General features: G+C 50.8%; 1 protein-coding gene across 3 annotated transcripts in view; it reads left to right on the plus strand.

Moving 5' to 3' along the window:
• Nucleotides 1-4,852: 4,852 nt before the first annotated feature.
• LSM14B (LSM family member 14B) overlaps nucleotides 4,853-22,883 on the plus strand; it is a 35,428-nt gene continuing 17,397 nt past the window's right edge. Inside the window, exons 1-4 of one of the 3 annotated variants that reach the window (XM_082271627.1) lie at nucleotides 4,853-5,087; nucleotides 12,073-12,236; nucleotides 15,448-15,583; nucleotides 20,172-20,291. In XM_082271627.1, coding sequence (XP_082127753.1) covers nucleotides 4,967-5,087; nucleotides 12,073-12,236; nucleotides 15,448-15,583; nucleotides 20,172-20,291 — 541 coding nt within the window. In that variant the 5' untranslated portion in view covers nucleotides 4,853-4,966. The remainder of the gene's footprint in view (nucleotides 5,088-12,072; nucleotides 12,237-15,447; nucleotides 15,584-20,171; nucleotides 20,292-22,883) is intronic. The other 2 variants (XM_082271626.1, XM_082271628.1) reach the window with 2 other exon arrangements.

The following is a 22,883-nucleotide window of genomic DNA, read 5'->3' on the forward strand; positions in this document are numbered from 1 at the left end:
GTGGACTCTCAGGTGGAATCACGGGTGGACTCTCAGGTGGAATCACGGGTGGACCCTCAGGTGGAATCACGGGTGGACCCTCAGGTGGAATCACGAGTGGACTCTCAGGTGGAATCACGGGTGGACCCTCAGGTGGAATCACGGGTGGACCCTCAGGTGGAATCACGGGTGGACTCTCAGGTGGAATCACGGGTGGACTCTCAGGTGGAATCACGGGTGGACCCTCAGGTGGAATTGCGGGTGGACCCTCAGGTGGAATCGCGGGTGGACTCTCAGGTGGAATCACGGGTGGACTCTCAGGTGGAATCACGGGTGGACCCTCAGGTGGAATTGCGGGTGGACCATCAGGTGGAATCGCGGGTGGACTCTCAGGTGGAATCACGGGTGGACTCTCAGGTGGAATCACAGGTGGACCCTCAGGTGGAATCACGGGTGGAATCACGGGTGGACTCTCAGGTGGAATCACGGGTGGACTCTCAGGTGGAATCACGGATGGACCCTCAGGTGGAATCACAGGTGGACTCTCAGGTGGAATCTTAGATGGAATCACGGGTGGACTCTCAGGTGGAATCTTAGATGGAATCACGGGTGGACTCTCAGGTGGAATCACGGGTGGACTCTCAGGTGGAATCACGGTTGGACTCTCAGGTGGAATCACGGGTGGACCCTCAGGTGGAATCACGGGTGGACCCTCAGGTGGAATCGCGTGTGGACTCTCAGGTGGAATCACGGGTGGACTCTCAGGTGGAATCACGGATGGACCCTCAGGTGGAATCACAGGTGGACTCTCAGGTGGAATCTTAGATGGAATCACGGGTGGACTCTCAGGTGGAATCTTAGATGGAATCACGGGTGGACTCTCAGGTGGAATCACGGGTGGACTCTCAGGTGGAATCACGGGTGGACTCTCAGGTGGAATCACGGGTGGACCCTCAGGTGGAATCACGGGTGGACCCTCAGGTGGAATCACGGGTGGACCCTCAGGTGGAATCGCGTGTGGACTCTCAGGTGGAATCACGGGTGGACTCTCAGGTGGAATCACGGGTGGACTCTCAGGTGGAATCACGGGTGGACCCTCAGGTGGAATCACGGGTGGACCCTCAGGTGGAATCACGGGTGGACCCTCAGGTGGAATCACGGATGGACTCTCAGGTGGAATCACGGGTGGACTCTCAGGTGGAATCACGGGTGGACTCTCAGGTGGAATCACGGGTGGACTCTCAGGTGGAATCACGGGTGGACTCTCAGGTGGAATCACGGGTGGACCCTCAGGTGGAATCGCGGGTGGACCCTCAGGTGGAATCGCGGGTGGACTCTCAGGTGGAATCACGGGTGGACTCTCAGGTGGAATCACGGGTGGACCCTCAGGTGGAATCACGGGTGGACCCTCAGGTGGAATCACGGGTGGACCCTCAGGTGGAATCACGAGTGGACTCTCAGGTGGAATCACGGGTGGACCCTCAGGTGGAATCACGGGTGGACCCTCAGGTGGAATCACGGGTGGACTCTCAGATGGAATCACGGGTGGACTCTCAGGTGGAATCACGGGTGGACCCTCAGGTGGAATTGCGGGTGGACCCTCAGGTGGAATCGCGGGTGGACTCTCAGGTGGAATCACGGGTGGACTCTCAGGTGGAATCACAGGTGGACCCTCAGGTGGAATCACGGGTGGACCCTCAGGTGGAATCACGGGTGGACCCTCAGGTGGAATCACGGGTGGACCCTCAGGTGGAATCACGGGTGGACTCTCAGGTGGAATCACGGGTGGACTCTCAGGTGGAATCACGGGTGGACTCTCAGGTGGAATCACGGATGGACCCTCAGGTGGAATCACAGGTGGACTCTCAGGTGGAATCTTAGATGGAATCACGGGTGGACTCTCAGGTGGAATCTTAGATGGAATCACGGGTGGACTCTCAGGTGGAATCACGGGTGGACTCTCAGGTGGAATCACGGGTGGACTCTCAGGTGGAATCACAGGTGGACCCTCAGGTGGAATCACGGGTGGACCCTCAGGTGGAATCGCGTGTGGACTCTCAGGTGGAATCACGGGTGGACTCTCAGGTGGAATCACGGATGGACCCTCAGGTGGAATCACAGGTGGACTCTCAGGTGGAATCTTAGATGGAATCACGGGTGGACTCTCAGGTGGAATCTTAGATGGAATCACGGGTGGACTCTCAGGTGGAATCACGGGTGGACTCTCAGGTGGAATCTTAGATGGAATCACGGGTGGACTCTCAGGTGGAATCACGGGTGGACTCTCAGGTGGAATCACGGGTGGACTCTCAGGTGGAATCACGGGTGGACCCTCAGGTGGAATCACGGGTGGACCCTCAGGTGGAATCGCGGGTGGATACCCTCAGGTGGAATCGCGTGTGGACTCTCAGGTGGAATCACGGGTGGACTCTCAGGTGGAATCACGGATGGACCCTCAGGTGGAATCACAGGTGGACTCTCAGGTGGAATCTTAGATGGAATCACGGGTGGACTCTCAGGTGGAATCTTAGATGGAATCACGGGTGGACTCTCAGGTGGAATCACGGGTGGACTCTCAGGTGGAATCTTAGATGGAATCACGGGTGGACTCTCAGGTGGAATCACGGGTGGACTCTCAGGTGGAATCACGGGTGGACTCTCAGGTGGAATCACGGGTGGACCCTCAGGTGGAATCACGGGTGGACCCTCAGGTGGAATCACGGGTGGACCCTCAGGTGGAATCGCGTGTGGACTCTCAGGTGGAATCACGGGTGGACTCTCAGGTGGAATCACGGGTGGACTCTCAGGTGGAATCACGGGTGGACCCTCAGGTGGAATCACGGGTGGACCCTCAGGTGGAATCGCGTGTGGACTCTCAGGTGGAATCACGGGTGGACTCTCAGGTGGAATCACGGGTGGACTCTCAGGTGGAATCACGGGTGGACTCTCAGGTGGAATCACGGGTGGACCCTCAGGTGGAATCACGGGTGGACCCTCAGGTGGAATTGCGGGTGGACCCTCAGGTGGAATCACGGGTGGACCCTCAGGTGGAATCACGGGTGGACCCTCAGGTGGAATCGCGTGTGGACTCTCAGGTGGAATCGCGTGTGGACTCTCAGGTGGAATCACGGGTGGACTCTCAGGTGGAATCACGGGTGGACTCTCAGGTGGAATCACGGGTGGACTCTCAGGTGGAATCACGGATGGACCCTCAGGTGGAATCACAGGTGGACTCTCAGGTGGAATCTTAGATGGAATCACGGGTGGACTCTCAGGTGGAATCTTAGATGGAATCACGGGTGGACTCTCAGGTGGAATCACGGGTGGACTCTCAGGTGGAATCACGGGTGGACTCTCAGGTGGAATCACGGGTGGACTCTCAGGTGGAATCACAGGTGGACCCTCAGGTGGAATCACGGGTGGACCCTCAGGTGGAATCGCGTGTGGACTCTCAGGTGGAATCACGGGTGGACTCTCAGGTGGAATCACGGATGGACCCTCAGGTGGAATCACAGGTGGACTCTCAGGTGGAATCTTAGATGGAATCACGGGTGGACTCTCAGGTGGAATCTTAGATGGAATCACGGGTGGACTCTCAGGTGGAATCACGGGTGGACTCTCAGGTGGAATCTTAGATGGAATCACGGGTGGACTCTCAGGTGGAATCACGGGTGGACTCTCAGGTGGAATCACGGGTGGACTCTCAGGTGGAATCACGGGTGGACTCTCAGGTGGAATCACGGGTGGACCCTCAGGTGGAATCACGGGTGGACCCTCAGGTGGAATCACGGGTGGACCCTCAGGTGGAATCGCGGGTGGATACCCTCAGGTGGAATCGCGTGTGGACTCTCAGGTGGAATCACGGATGGACCCTCAGGTGGAATCACAGGTGGACTCTCAGGTGGAATCTTAGATGGAATCACGGGTGGACTCTCAGGTGGAATCTTAGATGGAATCACGGGTGGACTCTCAGGTGGAATCACGGGTGGACTCTCAGGTGGAATCTTAGATGGAATCACGGGTGGACTCTCAGGTGGAATCACGGGTGGACTCTCAGGTGGAATCACGGGTGGACCCTCAGGTGGAATCACGGGTGGACCCTCAGGTGGAATCGCGTGTGGACTCTCAGGTGGAATCACGGGTGGACTCTCAGGTGGAATCACGGGTGGACTCTCAGGTGGAATCACGGGTGGACTCTCAGGTGGAATCACGGGTGGACCCTCAGGTGGAATCACGGGTGGACCCTCAGGTGGAATCACGGGTGGACCCTCAGGTGGAATCACGGGTGGACCCTCAGGTGGAATCGCGTGTGGACTCTCAGGTGGAATCACGGGTGGACTCTCAGGTGGAATCACGGGTGGACTCTCAGGTGGAATCACGGGTGGACTCTCAGGTGGAATCACGGATGGACCCTCAGGTGGAATCTTAGATGGAATCACGGGTGGACTCTCAGGTGGAATCACGGATGGACCCTCAGGTGGAATCTTAGATGGAATCACGGGTGGACTCTCAGGTGGAATCTTCTGCTACTATAGGCAAATGCTATGATAAAAAAAAAAAAAAAAAAAAACACGTGATCCTATAGGTGACATCGCTCAGGGATGACAGGTCCTCATTTTACCCCGGGAGTCGGGACGCCTGTGACCCGCCCATCACACTGAAAGACACACCCACCTACACCATGGCCGCCGCCCCTCTACATGTCGTCACCGTGGAGCCAGCTGCGCCTTCGCGTCACTAGTTGCCAGGGCTCGCCTAGTCTATCCTCCACGGCCAATCAGCGCGCTCGACGTCACCCGCCGAAAGGGACCCGCACAGAAGAGTGCGCAGTAAAGAAACAAGAGTGGCGCCCCGCCCCCTCGGCGTGTTAATGGGCGTGCCCGGCGGCGCGGTTTATTAATGGAGGTGGTGGGCGGCGCCTCGCAGTCCGGGGGGGTTCCTCAGGTGGGAAGGTGTATAGTGGGGACTCCCTGACAAGACTGGAAGGATGAGCTCGGGAACGCCGTACATCGGGAGCAAGATCAGCCTGATCTCCAAGGCGCAGATCCGCTATGAGGGCATCCTCTACACCATCGACACCGAGAACTCCACTGTGGCCCTAGCCAAAGGTGCAGCCAGGGGCCCCGGGCCTGGGAGGATGGGGGGTTGCACTGCTTGCGCGTCACTGGGAGGACACCAGCCTGTGCCCGGTGGGGGGTGCGTGTCTCCCTGCGGAGGGGTGACGTCATTCAGGGCACGGTGCTGGAACCCGCTAGGGGGCGGGGACAAAGCCCTGTCACCCCAGGACAGCACTGGAGGCCATGATGGCATTTAGGGTTATTAACCTATGTGCTGGCGTGCTGCAACTGGAGAACTACATGTCACAGAATGTCCTGGAGGGGTGGAGGGCCCATTGTGTCCTAAGGGTTGACCATTTTACTCACCAGATAGTCTGCTGGGCTGGGATGGAGCTCCCTGGAAACCTGGTACTGGGATGTTGGGTTGGTGCCCCCAGGAGATCCAAATTCCTCTGGAATTTTGGATGGAGCCCCCTTAATCTCTGGGGACAGGGTTTCTAATTGATGTATTCCTCTGAATCTGGGGTTGGCGCCCCCCAGGAGATCCAGATCCCTATAGATGTTGGGTTGGAGCCCCCATTTGGAATAGATGTTGGGTTGGAGCCTACCAGGATATCCAGATCCCTCTAAATCTTGGGTTGGAGCCCCCATTTGGAATAGATGTTGGGTTGGAGCCTACCAGGATATCCAGATCCCTCTAAATCTTGGGTTGGAGCCCCCATTTGGAATAGATGTTGGGTTGGAGCCTACCAGGATATCCAGATCCCTCTAAATCTTGGGTTGGAGCCCCCATTTGGAATAGATGTTGGGTTGGAGCCTACCAGGATATCCAGATCCCTCTAAATCTTGGGTTGGAGCCCCCATTTGGAATAGATGTTGGGTTGGAGCCTACCAGGATATCCAGATCCCTCTAAATCTTGGGTTGGAGCCCCCATTTGGAATAGATGTTGGGTTGGAGCCTACCAGGATATCCAGATCCCTCTAAATCTTGGGTTGGATCCCCCATTTGGAATAGATGTTGGGTTGGATCCCCCATTTGGAATAGATGTTGGGTTGGAGCCTACCAGGATATCCAGATCCCTCTAAATCTTGGGTTGGAGCCCCCATTTGGAATAGATGTTGGGTTGGAGCCTACCAGGATATCCAGATCCCTCTAAATCTTGGGTTGGATCCCCCATTTGGAATAGATGTTGGGTTGGATCCCCCATTTGGAATAGATGTTGGGTTGGAGCCTACCAGGATATCCAGATCCCTCTAAATCTTGGGTTGGAGCCCCCATTTGGAATAGATGTTGGGTTGGAGCCTACCAGGATATCCAGATCCCTCTAAATCTTGGGTTGGAGCCCCCATTTGGAATAGATGTTGGGTTGGAGCCCCACCCTGGTGATCCCGATTCCTCTGACTCTTGGTTTGGGGCACCTCTTTGGGATTGATGGGTTGTAGCCCTGCAGAAGATCCAGATCCCTCTGAATCTTGTGTTGGAGCCTTCCTCTGAGATCAATGTTGGGTCAGTGCCCCTCAGGAGAACAATTCCCTCTGAATATTGGGTTCTAGTTCCCCCCCCCCTTTTGGGATGGATGTTGGATTGGAGCCCCACTGGTGTTCCAAATTTCTATAAATCTTTAGATGGAGCCCCATCACTTCGGGAGGGCTGTTGGGACAGAGCCCCCTTGGAGATCCAGATCCCTCTAAATCTTGGGTTGTGCCCCCTTTGGAATAGATGTTGGGTTGGAGGCCTTTAGGAGATCCACATCCCTCTAAATCAGGGATCCTCAAACTACGGCCCTCCAGCTGTTGCAGAACTACACATTCCATGATTCATTGTAAAACTCTGGCATTCACAGACATGACTAGGCATGATGGGAATTGTAGTTCCTGAACTGGAGGGCCATAGTTTGAAGATCCCTGCCCTGAGTTGGAGCCCCTCCTTTTGAGTGGGATGTTGGCATTGCACCCCCCCCCTTGAGAGGAATGTTGTGATGGAGCCCTTCAGGAGATCCAGATCCCTCTAAATTTTGGGTTTGAGCCCCCCTTTTGGGAGGGATGTTGGAATGGAGCTTACCAGGAGATCCAGATCCCTCTAAATCTTGGGTTGAAGCCCCCCTTTGGAATAGATTTTGGGTTGGGGCCCCTCGGGAGACCCAGATCCTTCTGAATCTTGGGTTGGAGCCCCTCCTTTGAGAGGGATGTTGGGTTGTAGCCCTTCAGGAGATCCAGATTCCTTTGACTCTTGCGTTGGAGCTCCCTGTAGCCATGCAGAAGATCCAGATCCCTCTGAATCATGTATTGGAGCCTCCCTCCGAGATCAATGTTGGGTCAGTGCCCAACATATTAATATTGGGTTTTAGTCCCCCCTTTTGGGATGTATGTTGGTTTGGAGCCCCACTGGTAATACAAATTTCTATAAATCTTTGGTTGGAGCCCCATCACTTTGGGAGAGCTATTGGGACAGAGCCCCCTTGGAGATCCAGATCCCTCTAAATCTTGGGTTGAGCCCCCTTTGGAATAGATGTTGGGTTGGAGGCCTTTAGGAGATCCACATCCCTCTAAATCCTGAGTTGGAGCCCCCCCTTTTGAGTGGGATGTTGGCATTGCACCCCCCCTGAGAAGAATGTTGGGATGGAGCCCCTCAGGAGATCCAGATCCCTCTAAATTTTGGGTTGGAGCCCCCCTTTTGGGTGGGATGTTGGAATAGAGCTTACCAGGAGATCCAGATCCCTCTAAATCTTGGGTTGGAGCCCCCCTTTGGAATGGATGTTGGGTTGGGGCCCCTCAGGAGACCCAGATCCTTCTGAATCTTGGGTTGGAGCCCCTCCTTTGAGAGGGATGTTGGTTTGTAACCCTTCAGGAGATCCAGATTCCTTTGACTCTTGTGTTGGAGCTCCCTTTTGGGATTGATGTTGGGTTGTAGCCGTGCAGAAGATCCAGATCCCTCTGAATTTTGTATTGGAGCTTCCCTTTGGGATCACTGTTGGGTTAGTGCCCCTCAGGAAAAAAAATCCCTCTAAATATTGGGATCTAGTTGGATGTTGGTTTGGAGATCCACTGGTGATCTAAATGTCCCTTTAAATCTTGGGTTGGAGCCCCGTCACTTTGGGAGGGTTGTTGACATGGTGCCCCCCCCTGGGAGGCATGTTGGGATGGCACCCCCCCTCCCCCCCCCCCAAGGAGATCCAGATTCCTCTAAATCTTGGGTTGGAGCCCCCCTCTTGGGAGGGGATGTGGGAATGGAGCCCACCAGGATATCCCGATCCCTTTAAATCTTGGGTTTGAGCCCCCCTTTGGAATAGATGTTGGGTTTGAGCCCCCCATTGGGATGGATGTTGGGCCAGTGCCCCCCCCCCCAGGAAATCCAGGGCCCTCTTAATTTTGGGTTGGATCACCTTAGAAGATCCAGATCCCTGTAAATCCTGGATTGGGCCCCCCACCTTGGGAGGGATGTTGGGATGGAGCCTCGCAGGAGATATAGATCCTGTTAAATCTTGGGTTGGAGCCCCTCAGGATATCCAGATCCCTTTGAATGGGTTGGATACCTCTTTTGAATGGATGTTGGGTTGGCACCCCCCCTGGAGATCCAGGTTCAGTTCTTCTGAGTCCTGGGTTGGATGTTAAGTTGTAGTTGTGCAGGAGTTCCAGATCCCTCTTGGGATGGTTGTTGGGTTGGAGCCTCCTTTGGAATGGGTGATTTAGGTCCTTCTGAATCTTGGGATGAAGCCGTGCAGGAGATCCAAATCTCTCAATCTTGGGTCGGAGCCCCCCCTTTGGGATGGATGTTAGGTCAATGCCCATTGGAGGTCCAGATCCTTCTGGATGTTGTGTTGTAGCCACGCAGGAGATCCAGATCCCTCTAATTTGGTTGGAGCGCGCCCCCCCTTGGGATGTTGGGTCAGTGCCCACCGGACATCCAGATCCCTCTGAATATTAGGTTGCTGCTCCCTTTTGGGATGGAGCCCCTTAGGTGATCCAGATCCCTCTGAATCTTGGGATGGCTGTTGGGTTGGGAGCCCCCCCCTTTGGGATGGCTGTTGGTTTGGGAGCCCCCCCCTTTGGGATGGCTGTTGGGTTGGGACCGCCCCCCTTTGGGATGGCTGTTGGGTTGGGACCCCCCCCTTTGGGATGGGTTGGGAGCCCCCCCCTTTGGGATGGCTGTTGGGTTGGGAGCCCCCCCCTTTGGGATGGCTGTTGGGTTGGGAGCCCCCCCCTTTGGGATGGCTGTTGGGTTGGGAGCCCCCCCCTTTGGGATGGCTGTTGGTTGGGAGGCCCCCCCCTCGGATGGCTGTTGGGTTGGGAGCCCCCCCCTTTGGGATGGCTGTTGGGTTGGGAGCCCCCCCTTTGGGATGGCTGTTGGGTTAGAGCTCCACTCTTTGGAATGGATGTTGGGTCGGAGCCCACCCCAGATGGATGTTGGGTTGGAGCCACTGCCCCACCCCGGATGGGTTTTGGGTTGGAGCCTGCCCCCCTCCCCCTTGGGATGGGTGTGGGGTTGGAGCCCGCCCCCCATTCCCCCTTGGGATGGGTGTGGGGTTGGAGCCCGCCCCCCATTCCCCCTTGGGATGGGTGTGGGGTTGGAGCCCGCCCCCCATTCCCCCTTGGGATGGGTGCGGGGTTGGAGCCTGCCCCCCCCTCCTTGGGATGGATGTTGGGTTGGAGGCCCCCTCCTTGGGATGGTTGTTGGGCTGGAAGAACCCCCCCGGGATGGATGCTGGGTTGGAGGCTCCCCATCCCCAGGATGGATTTTGGGAGGGAGCCACCGCCCCACCCCCGGGATGGATGTGGGTTGGAGCTTCCCAGAAGATTTAGGTCATCCTTAATCTTGGTATGGGGCCCCCATGAGGTCTCGGAACTGAGTTTGTAATTTGTAGTGTTGCCCTGCAGATCTTGAGGGTTTGAGCCCCCTGCGTTGTTGGGATTGAGGCTTGTTGGGAGTACCCTTTGGGGTTTTGGATTGTCATCCAGGAGGTCCAGAGCACTCATTCTTTGGACGAAGCCACTTAATTGGTAAAGTGTTGCCCTGCGGATCTTGAGATGTTGGAATTGAGGCCTGTTGAGTTGGTGTCTTCCAGAAGATCAGAGCTATCTTGAGATTCTGGGACAGGGCACCTAACTGGTAATGTGTTGCCCTGCCGATCTTGAGGGTTTGAGCCCCCCTGCGTTGTTGGGATTGAGGCCTGTTGGAGTGCCATTTTGGGTTTTGGATTGAGTCATCCAGGAGGTCCAGAGCACTCATTCTTTGGACGAAGCCACCTTGAGATCTTGGAACAGGGCTCCTAATTGGTAAAGTGTTGCCCTGCGGATCTTGAGATGTTGGAATTGAGGCCTGTTGAGTTGGTTTCTGCCAGAAGATCAGAGCTATCTTGAGATTCTGGGACAGGGCACCTAACTGCTAATGTGTTGCTCTGCCGATCTTGAGGCTGCTAAGGGTTGGAGTCCCCCCTAGGATGTTAGGATGAAAGCATTTTGGGTTGGAGCCCCCTAGTATGAATGTAACCCCCCCCCTTTCTAATTGCAGTGTTTGTGAGATTTAAAAAAAATCGAATACTCTTTTTCAGTTAACCTGAACCTGTGTTCACAAGATCTGTTGTCACCAAGTACCTCTGTTTACTTTCTTTTGCTGGGTGTCTTGTTAGGATCTGGAAGACATGACGGTGCTATGGGCTTGCAGGGGACAGGACAACAAGGCTTACAAATGGTGGTCCTGCAGGGTCAAACTGCATTGGCGAGGGCCCTGGATTTTGGAGGGGGGAAGTTAACACTGAGAAGGATGGGTTAGAGAGGAGGGATGTGTAAGAATGCATTTTTGGGTGGCACTGAGCTCTATATAGGATTTATATGCTATAATGCGTTCTAATGGAAGTCTGAATGGAAAACCTGCTTGAAGCGTGTAAAATACAGGTCAGAAGATCACCTGTCCATGGATTTGGAATGATCTTAGGGGCATCTTAAACTGTGATTGCCACAAGCTCAAAGCCTGACACAGGTCCCTAATTGGGACAGTGTATGGTGCCTGAAAGAAGGAAACCTAGTACGCTGGTGGAAGGACTTAAGCCTTAACCTTCCCTTACCTTTTTGGCAGAGTTAATCGGCAACAATTGGATTACGGTTTTCCTGCAGCATTTGAAAACGGGCGAACCCATTGTACTTTTACTGACTGGTGCCAATATGCTTTATAGCAGAGTTTTCAGAATCCTAGAAGGGTCAATGGTCACCGTGATTGGCGCTAGCAATGAGGTTTGAGGATGGGGCTCAAAAGGCTCCTCATATCTGCATGGTTAGTGCCCCATCTTCAAATCTCATTGCTATCGCCAATCTAGGTGAACATTGACCCTTCTAGGATGCTGAAAACTCTGCTATTCAGGATGCAGTCCTTGTCCTTGCACAGTAGACTGACTATAGACCGCTCTGGAAGCTTGTCAGGTGAGTATAGGTGGGATGTCCTTGTGATAACCCATGAACATGCAACCAATTCCTTGCAAAGAGGGTTTGGCCGATGGACCAATTTGGGGCCCAAATAGCTGCCTCTAGGGCTTGAGGAATACCCTGGCTATTACATGCATCCTATAAGCATAAGTTGGCCGTCGGTGTGCACATTGCTATACTCGTTACCATTGAGGAATATTTCACTGAACTGGGTGCACAGCTTGAGATCTGATGACTATGTAATACTGCACAGCATGATCCTGGTGCATAGGTTAGTCTATAGTCAGACAATAAGCAAAAAGCCGCTCAGGTGTATGTTCCAAACCCGGTGCAGGTCAGATCCGTCATCCAAGAGTAGAAGAAATCCAAGTTTGAGATCGCACTCAGGGTGTTATTATGAAATCAAAAAGTTTCTTTATTCCTCATAAAGTAGAGAGTGTACAAACAGACGCGTCGGGTTGACGCATTTCACGACGCTGTAGGTCGCTTACTCATAACCAGTCTATAGTCACCCAATCATCGCTGTTGCTCTTGGCCACATTTATATGCACTGGACTCTGAGGACTAGTATCCTTCTGTTTTTTCCTGAACAACTTTTTTACTTTTGTTTTCTTTACAGTACGATCCTTTGGGACCGAAGACCGTCCGACCGATCGTCCAGCACCCCCTCGTGAAGAGGTATATGAATATATCATCTTCAGGGGTAGTGACATCAAAGATATTACGGTGTGCGAGCCCCCTAAGGCCCAGCATGCCTTGCCCCAGGATCCAGCAATTGTTCAGGTATGTGGCAACACAAGGGTTTCACATTGGACGGTTTCCTAAACTTGCGTGCTAATTGTGTCTACCAGTTCATGCTTGGTGGTGTTCCTTCCTTGTGCCAGAGCATGCCCATAGTCCACATGCAAGCGTTGACTTCTGGAATGCTGTAACCTGCACAGCATTAGGTAAGCTCTTCCTGGCTCCCTATGTGACGGTGCATAGACCTGGTGATTTGGCAGTCAGCCGTTCCTAGCACCTAAATATTGGGGGGGGAAGGGAGTGTGTCCTATCATACCGTAAGTAGTAAGATCCCGCTACAGGATCAATGTATGTGTAGTTGGCCTTAACAGGGTTCTCCCCTGCTGGACTATAGAACACCTTGTTTTTAGGATGAAGATTTGTCCCGTAGTCTGGGGTAATGTACCACAGTCCAGACAAGGACAAGGCAGGGTTGACAAGTGCAGCAGAGACACAGTTGGCTTACTACAGGAATCAAAGGAAGCATATAGGGGTAGGAGTGTGCAACTCTTATTTCATTGCGAGCTGCATTAGCTAGCAGTATGGTTCCCCTAAAAGGTCTAGTTTTATCTAGGGTGCCCTACGTATAGAATGCAGTGTGCTAAATATGGGCTTCAGGGTTCAGGGTTGCACAGTGTACTACCCCCACAAAGCTTCCTCAGATCTCTACTCTCCTACCTGGCCCGACTCTAGTACCTCCCTGTTTGTGGCTCTGCCTCGTTTTGCATGGGGATTGTACTCCTTGATTTTGGTGATCTGTGCCCACCCTGAGTGTGCAGGGATCTTTTAGATCCAAAGAAAAGCTGTCCCTTGTAAACAGACTTCTTCTGCCTTTACAAGTGACGGGGGAGTGTACGGTGAGAGCCGGAGGTGGCGGAGTAGAGTTCCACCACGTTCCAGCTGCAAAACTGGGTGAGGGCCACATAAGGCCTGGCAGGCCAGATTCAGCCCACCTGACTTGTTTGACATATGTGATATAGGGCCTAAATACAGACACTTAGGCCTGAGCACTCTTGTGACGCTTGGGCTCCTACCTGCCCCATAGTAGAAAAAAGGCCCATCGCAAAATTAGATTTTGGGTGGCTGATGGGTTAACTTATAAAATATAGAACTGGAGCAAGCAGCCCTTTAATTCCTCCGATGCCGGATCTAGTCCCTGTTTATCTAAATTGTCCTCGAATTCCCGACAGTGAAAAGATAATTATAGGCTTCAGTAGCGAGACAGATGAAGCACCGTCTAACAAAGCGAAGGTGGGACGTCATTGTCACCTGCAGGAGACGGGAATAGATCTCAGCCTTGTGATATCTGCAGGGTTCAGGAGATTGCCATGCCAGGAAGGCTGCAGGAGTCGGGTGGTCAGGCTGTGTTTTTAGGTATATTAGGAGACTAAATTTACACAATTGTCTTGATTGACTTGGCAAGGATTTGCACTTGGCTAGAGGGAAGCTGTATGGTAACTAGGTTGTAAGGGGACAGTAAGGGGGTTATCTTTGGTATAGGTGACCATTAGTGGGCGATGTCCAGTTGGTGACTACTCTTTAAAAAAGATTTCCCTTTTTCCATGGCTGAGCTGGTGAGAAGCCTGCAGTAGGTTTCACCAATTGGCTAAGGTAGATGGGGAGATGTATTACCATCCATCAACTTGTCACTGGCTTATATGGTTATGGTTAGCTCTTTGGCCTTACAGTGCTGGGGTCCTTGGCTCAGTGACCAGGGCTTTTCCTGCATGCCAGCTTTGCTTTTCCCCTTGACTACTTTAATTGGCTTCTTATCAGCTTGTTTATATAGGGAGATAGGCCTGGAAGCAAACCTAGAGCAAGCAGTGATAGTTTCATCACTGGAAATGATTGGCATATCTTTAAGAGCAGTGGTCCTCAACCCTGGCCTACAGGGCCCACTAACAGGCCAGGTTTGCAAGATGACTGAAATACATCCCAGGTGATCTCATTTGCTGCTCAGTGATTGCAGTATTTTAGTCTGCATCTCCCCAAGGTAATACTTAAAACCTGGCCTGTTAGTGGGCCCTGTAGGCCAGGGTTGAGGACCACTGTTTAAGAGAACCGGTCACCAGACCATTAATTTCAACAATCTTCCCATAAGACTGTAGTTGGTGTTCTAAACACCCAACAGTAAAATCTCTGTATATGCAGTAAAGCATGCGTGTTACATTCAATGTGGAACCTAAGAGGTTAATCCATCTCCTGATAGAACAGAGCCTTGGGGGCACGGCACATTCTTTTTTTGGAGGGTGCATGTGATCAGTACAGGGCCAAGCAGCATTGTCCAAAGTCGGGGGTCGTGCAGCCTCATAGGACAGTCAGAGGAGAATAAAAACGTCTCCTACAAGCTTTAACCAGACACTGATAGATGTCACAAGACTGCTATATACTGCTGAAGAGAAGGTATTTAGCAGTTTCTATTTACTAAAATGATTGCATTTCCATGTTCTCTGGGACACCAGATGTAGTGAATGCAGGCTCCTGAGTTTAGTTGCACTTGAATAATTTCATGCATGTTTACCTAAGAGACCTCATTCACATTGAATGTGGCTTTGAAATCGTTCAACTTCATCTGAAATGGCACGATTCAAAGCCGCATGTCAGTGAGACTTCAGGTGTTACTTGGAAGACGTGTGGCTTTATGCAGATGTCTATAAAAGTCGCACCTAAAATCACCAAAAGTAGTGCAGGAACTGCTGTAAAGTCGGTGTTGCACCAATTTGAACAGCGCCATTGCCAATATTAGGGTGCGACTTGTCTTGCGATTTGACCAGTCAAATCCCATGACAAGTCTCTCCATTGTGAATGAGGGATAAAAGCCTCCTTGTGGTGACAACCAAAAGCCTCCTTTGATGCTACCTTGCATGTGATGATAGAGGCCCCAGCAGGCTCAAAGCAGTCCCTATAGTTTTCTCCTTCACTCCCCTCTTGTCAGCTACAGGTTATGTAGGGAGGGGTGGAGGAGCTGGACCAGCACATGCAGTAATTCCGTGTAGAAGAAGGCTGTAGCGGTGGAGTGAATTGGAATAGTAAGTATTTTTTTAGCAGGGTCAAAGGCACATTGCAAATGAATAAAGCAAATTTATAAAAGGACTGGAAGTAAGCATATAAAATTTGGTTCTCAATCGTTGACCTGCTTTTTATGTATGGTTTCCTGCTATAGTACTGATGTGTGGTGCTGGGATTTTAATGGTCTTCCTCACCCTTTCTTTAGTCCTCATTGGGCTCGGCTTCAACATCGTCCTACCAGTCGTCGGTGCCTTACAGTCCGTTCCGTGGCATGCCATCGTATGGTCAGTTGGCGGCTTCCTCTCTCCTTAGCCAGCAGTATGCTGCATCCTTGGGCCTTGGTAAGTGCCTGTATTAGTCATTGCTGGGAGTCATTGATCTGAACCTACCTGTCAATGTGGGCTTGGGAGAGTACAATTTTGCCAAATTTTAGTATAAAGTTCCATGAATGGGGATTCCTAGAAAAATGGTCGTCCCTTTCTTCCTTTCCTGCAGGGGTCCTTAGGGTCCTCGTATGCCCATTATAGTGAGACCACCATCCTGCTGTCTGGGGTGTGAAGCCTGAAAGGGGCCATGCTGCAGAGAACTTGTTCTGTGGAAGCTGTGGCCTCTCTGTAGAGGTCTGGCATACCCCCAGAGTCAGAACCAGAGTTCTGCAATCAGCAGGCATGAGATTTGGTAACTGGTGTAGCTTTGACTGGGGGGGGGGGGGGCTATTGGACCTCAGCAGAGAGAATATAGCTTCTGCACACAGCATATTGACAGGGGGCAGGATGTTTTACTCATGCTGTGGTTCTGCTTTTAAGCGCGATCCTGTGCAAATGTGGACTAAGCCTTTTAAGTGGAGGTAAAGCCCAAGATCTAGAAAGAATCCATTTAGTTAAAGTGGAGTTCCACCCATTTTTAATAAGTTGGATTACATAATGTATGTAATCCCCTTTAAAATGACTTTTACCAATGGAAACTTTTTTTTTTGCTAGGTAGTACCTTTTCTTTATTCCTCCTCTCCTCACTTCCGGGTCCGGTCGGCGATTACGCCATTCGGGGATTCGCAGGGTGTGCTGGGATGTATCTCAGGGCATGAAATCTTGCATTATTACAAAGGAGATGAGCTGTACTGCGTGCTCTGCCCCGCCTCCTCTCAGTTAGCTGTATGTAGTGTATTGAGGCCGTGCTCTGCCCCGCCTCCGCCCCGCCTCTTAGTGAGCGAGGACTGAAAGCATTATATCCTCACTGAGCTTACTGAGAGGAGGCGGGGCAGAGCACGCAGTACAGCTCATCTCCTGTGTAATAATGTGAGATTTCATGCCCTGAGATACATCCCAGCACACCCTGCGAATTGCCGAATGACGTAATCGCCGACCGGACCCGGAAGTGAGGAGAGGGATGAATAAAGCAGAAAATAAGGCATTTACTAGCAAAAGTTTCCATTGGTAAAAGTCGTTTTAAAGGGGATTACATACATCTAAAGTTACTAAAATGGGTGGAACTCCACTTTAATAGGCAATCAGTTTCCTTGGAACGCCTTTAAAATGGAACCTGCAGGATACGAATATGGATGTTGCCTGGTTGGACCGGTTTATGCAAGTGCAGCTGTCCTTAGGGATGCACTGATGCCATTTGTTGGCAAGTACGTGTACCAATACTTTTGGTCAAGTACTTGCCAATACCGAGCACCGATACATTGTGGTGTGATTTGAGTCAATACAAAAAAAATTGGCGCAAATCGCACTGCAAAAATCTTATGCTAATTGCAGGCATGTGGTGTGATTCAGGTCTGAATTGCATGCTATTTCCTCCACTGCTCCTGTGTATAGAAAGGGGGAAGTGCCATCTAGTGGTCAGTTTATTAAAAATGTTAGAACTCACAGTACATATCTGACCAAATGCAAAATCTTCAGTTATCCCAGCCGTGCCAAATCATGGCCACTGGAGGTGCTCACAGGTCTGAAGAAGTTCCGGGGCCCTCTGGGTATAGGGCGGAAGTGATGTCCGCTTGGAGGCAGACTCGCCTCTACATCTCCAGCCCTGCGAACGCCTCCAGCGGCCATGATTTGCTATAGTCATTGGGACTGGAATACCTATAAAGATTTTCTATGTGGCCACTTGTACTGTGGGTTTTAACATTTGAATAAACTGCCCACTAGATGACGCTTTTCCCTTTCTACACACAGGAGCAGTGAGGGAAATTGCATGAGATTCGGACAGGAATCTCACTGCATTTCTGTTCAAATTGCATGTGATTCTTTGCAGTGCGATTTGCGCCCATTCATTTTGTTTTGATGCAAATCGCACTGCAACATGTTACTTTATCGGCGCATTTGCACAAGTACCGATACTTGCAAGTGCTTGGTATCTGCACCAGGATTGGTGCATCCCTAGCTGTCCTGGTGTTGCTGTTGAACGTGTATATGACGCGCTCTGAGCATTCTATGTTCGCTTGTTCTGGGTCGGTTACAAGATGACAGCAGTGAAAGCTGACATTCTGTCTCGATAGATGCAAATGGTAGCGGTGTCACAGTACAGCCCTGCAGTGACAATGCTCCAATTCCTCCCATGCCAAGGGATCAGTGACACCCCACTGCCCAGGTCAAATCAACTCTGCATTAATCAGTACTCATTATAAACTCACAAAAAGTGATAAAATCTGGCATATAAGCACATATGTAACCTATTGTGTATTACCAGTCCTTAGAGGTGATGGTTGCACTGGTCTAGTGCTAGTATGTTCTGCAAATACCGAATTGTTGGCCTTCCCAACTATTTTATAACTACAAAACTGCTCTGCCCTATGGGATGGAGAAAAGCAGAGTGGGGGTGTTCTAACATGTACTGGGGTGACAATGCTGCTCCTCCATATGGTGAGTGAACGTTGTCCACCCTAGGACAGGAAGTCTTGGGCCCCTTTCACACAGATGGACCGGTCAGATCCGCCTGTCAGTTTTTTTTTTTGCGGATCTGAACGGTCACCCCCATGCATCTCTATGGGGCATCGGATGTCAGCGGAGACATGTCCGCTGACATCCGATCTGATCCGTCCCATCTGGACGGATGGAAACCCTATTTTCCATCCGTCCAGTGGATCGGATGAGAACGGACACACGGTCCGTTCCCATCCGATTCCCCCATAGAGATGCATGGGGACCTGACAGTTGTCTCCGCACACAGCGCGGAGACACAGCTGTCATCCTCCTGCTCAGCGGGGGATCGGCAGATCAATCCCCTGCTGAGAAAAACTGAGTCCGCCTCTGTGTGTGTGAAAGGGCCCTTACTGGCAGGATCATCATGTGTACTGGATCCTGTAATCTCAACAAATTTCAGGTTTTCTGGCTGTATTCCCTGATGTCTCAGTATTTGTCTTGTCTGTAAAGTCTTTCTGAAGATTTTAAAAATGTTGAAAAAATGTGTTCTGCCAGTCTTTGTGGTCTTGAATAGCTGCAGCGGCTAAAGAATCTTTGTGTCTGACACTTTGCTGAGTGGCTGGTCTCCATCGGAACACTGCTGTCCCGGTGCCTCCTGTGTGGCCCTGTATTGGCCTGCAGATGGAGCTAAAGAGTACAGTGGGGAGCTAGGATTCTGACACTCCTGGAAGTGTCAGATGCTGGACTCATTATCCACTGTGGGTCCCAGTGCCTCCTGTGGCCCTGACACTCCTGGAAGTGTCAGATGCTGAAGACTCATTACCCACTGTGGGTCTCAGTGCCTCCTGTGGCCCTGTATTGTCCTGCAGATGGAGCCAAAGAGTACAGTGGGAAGCTAGGATTCTGACACTCCTGGAAGTGTCAGACGTTGAAGATTCATTATCCACTGTAGTTCAAAGGTGAAGACTTGGTCACTTTGGGTATCTGTGAAAAAAGTGTAAAAATGAAGCTGCAAGGAAAATGACTATTGTAAGATGCCTTAATTTTGATCAGTAATCACCTGTGAATTGTTGGTTTGCACAATGCCTATTGTCTGTAATAGGTTCTGTTTTTAGCGCAAGGGAGAACAGAATCTTAAAGCCGACCTTGGTACAGTTTTCAAAAAAACTTTAGCAAGCAAAGCTGCACCCCGCTAACGCTGGGAGAAGCTCCATTTTGGAATGTGCCATTCCTTGCCCTGGAAAGAGGATGAATTGACAGACATGGGTCCGTCCCAGTGACATGGGTCCGTCCCAGTGACATGGGTCCGTCCCAGTGACATGGGTCCGTCCCAGTGACATGGGTCCGTCCCAGCATTCTGACATCAAAGCTGTTAACCATTGCAGGATACTCTCCTACACCCAGCTAGTCAAATGGCGCAGAGAAGCTTGCTCTGAGCTGCCTGGCTTTTCTCAGCGGTGCAGCATTCTTGCATACTAGCCTGTCGCACTGATATATTAACAGCTGTCATAGTGCATAGGTATCTTTGAGCCCAAAAGCTGTAGTCATGGGTGTCCAACCTGCGGCCCTCCAGCTGTTGTACTAAAAGTCCCATCATGCCTCTGCCGTTGGGAGTAATGCATGCAACTGTCAGTCTCACAATGCCTCTTGGGACTTTTCTTGCAATGCCTTATGGGTCCTGTAGTTCCATAACAAGTGGAGAGCCGCAGGTTGGACACCCATGCTGTAGATGGAGCCTTTTATAGTCTAAAGATTAAGGGCTTTCTTCACCTATTGAACATTTATAGTGCATGGTCAGCTTTAACATTCGAAACCTTTGTAGGGAACTTCCTTTAGATGAATTGTGTTTATACTTGTACATAAAACCAGCTTTGTCTGCAGCACATTGTACTAAGGCTGTTGAGTCAGAGAGCAATAGTTTTTCCAAATACCAGCTATCATTTTTCCTGTGTAAGCTTGAGAATGAAATGGACAAATCTGGCTGTCAACGTTCCTCATGTGATCTTGATACTTGAAGCCCATGCTGTGTTAATGACCTGTTGATTAATGTTTTGCCCTATCCATGCAGAGAAGCTGGTAAGTCCTTCGGCCTCAGCCGCGGAATCCAGCTCCTCCTCTTCCCCATCTCCACAGCCTGCCCTGGCGGATCCCGACATACTGGCGGAGCCTCCGCACCTCGCCTCAAAGGGTAACATGGCCGACGTGTCGTTTGTAACGCTGTGCATGCTGTTGTGATCTTCCCTTTAGCCCTTGCATGCATAGACTAGTTTGTGTATGTTGTCCAGCCATGCTTTGACGTTTTGCGGATTCCAATCAATTGGAAAACCAGTGAAGCTGTGTTGTGTCCCTGCCTGTGAACTAACCTTGTCTGTGTAGTTTACCTCAAGGAGCTTAATTCACAATAGCTAGTCCATAGCCTTCTGCACAAATGCACCACCCCAGCCGCTTGATACTTTTTGCCAGCCCTATTGCTGTTCAGACCTCTGAGCCATCAGCAAAATACCCAGTGTCAGCCAATGTCAGGGGACAGCCGTTAAGTCATTCCTCCATGTGACCATGCTTGGGGATAGAGTATGGGCTTCCTTATACTTGGGAGCACCGGGTGTTTTGCAGTGGTGGCCGTTGGAGAGAGGACTAGCTTTACCCTTCCTGCCCTAAATGTCAAGGCCGACTGGCCTAAATGGGCAAGATGAATGTCTACTTAAAGACAGATGTAGAAATGTTTAGTCCACCTATCCTCAAATTCTAATTGTTTGACCTGTGTTTTGTGCAATTACATAAGTCTTGCATTCTCATCTTCTACCCACCAGTTGAAACAAATTGGCTATTGTGGGAGTGGTAGTCTATCGGCTTGCATATTGTGTTTCGGAAACCCATGTCCTGCTTTATAGTCTGTGCGTGTCTAGTACAAAAATTTACAACTGTTTTGTCAGTAGAATTAGAGCCAGTCATTTTGTCCTGATTAATGGAGTGGAGTTTCCAAAAGTAGAGCACATTTGGGTAGATAACTCCTTTTTCCGGGCATATGTGGAAAGCGGGGTTAGTATGGCCAGCCTAAGCAGATTTAGTTTTGGATAGCAGAAGGGTTAGAAGAACCCCAATCATTTCCATATCAACCTTCTATTACCCTGGGCTTTGTTCACCTACCTTTGGGATTTTCCTATGTCTCGGTTCACACTACGTCGCTCCGACTTCAGGGGCAACCTGTGAAGTTGCGTGCAGCGCGACTTCAGCGTGACTTGCATGGACTTCATAAAATGAATGTCTATGCAAGTCACCTCCAGGTCGCCCCTAAGTAGTACAGGACCCTTTTTCTAAGTCGGAGCGACTTGTGTCGCTCCTATTAGAACCGGTCCTGTACTACACTATGGGATGCGACGGTGCGCGACTTGCCAGGCTGACCAAGTCGTACTAGTGTGAATGGAGACTTAGCGTTGTCCTACAACTGTTTCACAGGAAGTCATGGAAAAATCTCTAACAGCAAGCTGCTTTTTTAGGGGAAGTCTACAACCCAGCCAGATTTTTGTTCTAAATTTCAGATTTTTCCTCATCCTATGAGAGGTGAAACCACCACCCTTCCCCCAGTCTGTCCACAAAAATCCCCCTTACACCTAAGAGAGTCCAGTATGGAGAACACTGGTTTTAAATACCCCCTGCAGTATGTCATAATTGTTTAATAAGATGTTTTTTAAAAGATTTGGTTGAGTTTTCCAACAGTCATTTTGGTTCTTATAGAGTTTAATTGAGTAATTCAGATACCTGAGACCCACTGTACTAGGTTGTCATTTTTATTCCTTCACAAGTTAGGTTTGCATTAAAACCAAGGTACCATTGGTCAGTGTGGGATTTTAAGACGAATGAACTTTATCCCCTAAAAGATAGGATTTCCACCACAAATCGGTAGAATCAATGACTTAATGGTCTGGTGACTTCAACATTTTGGTTTTCCAAGCTCCAGAATACCCATCCCACCAGACAGGCTGAGATTCCAACTTGATGAATAACCACTCAACCAGCGACATTTATTCTGAGAAGCCGGTTGAGTTTTCAGGTCCAGTAGCTTTAAATTAAACAGCATTTTTTTTGGAAGGGAACAAAGCTTTGTGAAATTTCGTTTTAGGATTAGTAATTGAGGTCCATCTCATGTACTGCAGTGGAAAAACAGAAGGTGCATCAGCTATGGGCATAAGGCTTGTTTCACATGGTCCGCCTCCATAGGCAGATCCGTGCTGCCCAGTGGGGGATCGATACACAGATCCCCGCTGAGCAGGCAGGTGACGGCTCCCTCTCCGCTCTGTGTGCGGAGAGGGAGGTGTCAGAGCCCCATTCATCTCTATGGGGGAATTGGATGAGAGCGGACTGCCTGTCTGCTCTCATCCAATCCCATCCGATCCGCTGGATGGATGGAAAATGGGGTTTCCGTCTGGATTTCACGGACAGGATCAGATGCGGATGGCAGCGGACATGTCTCCGCTGACATCCGCTGCCACATAGGGATGCATGGAGGATCCGATCAGATCTGCCTAAAAAAACGGACAGGCGGATCAGATCGCTCGTGTGAAAGGACCCTTACCTTTAAAAAAATAATTTTAAGAAAGAAAATCACCAGCATCACATGGAATCAAGCTCATTGATATCCAAAGTGACCTCCACACTGCACCAAACCCATCATTGGGAAGACACTTCCAATGGCTGACGAGGGAAGTATCCTCCTCGGAGCCAAAAATGTGGGTATTGATGCGCTTTATTTTGTGCTGCTTGCGAGTGCATATTTTTTCTT

The sequence above is a fragment of the Pelophylax lessonae genome (assembly GCF_965119305.1).
Source record: "Pelophylax lessonae genome assembly, chromosome: 11".
NCBI classification, from domain to species: Eukaryota; Metazoa; Chordata; class Amphibia; order Anura; family Ranidae; genus Pelophylax; species Pelophylax lessonae.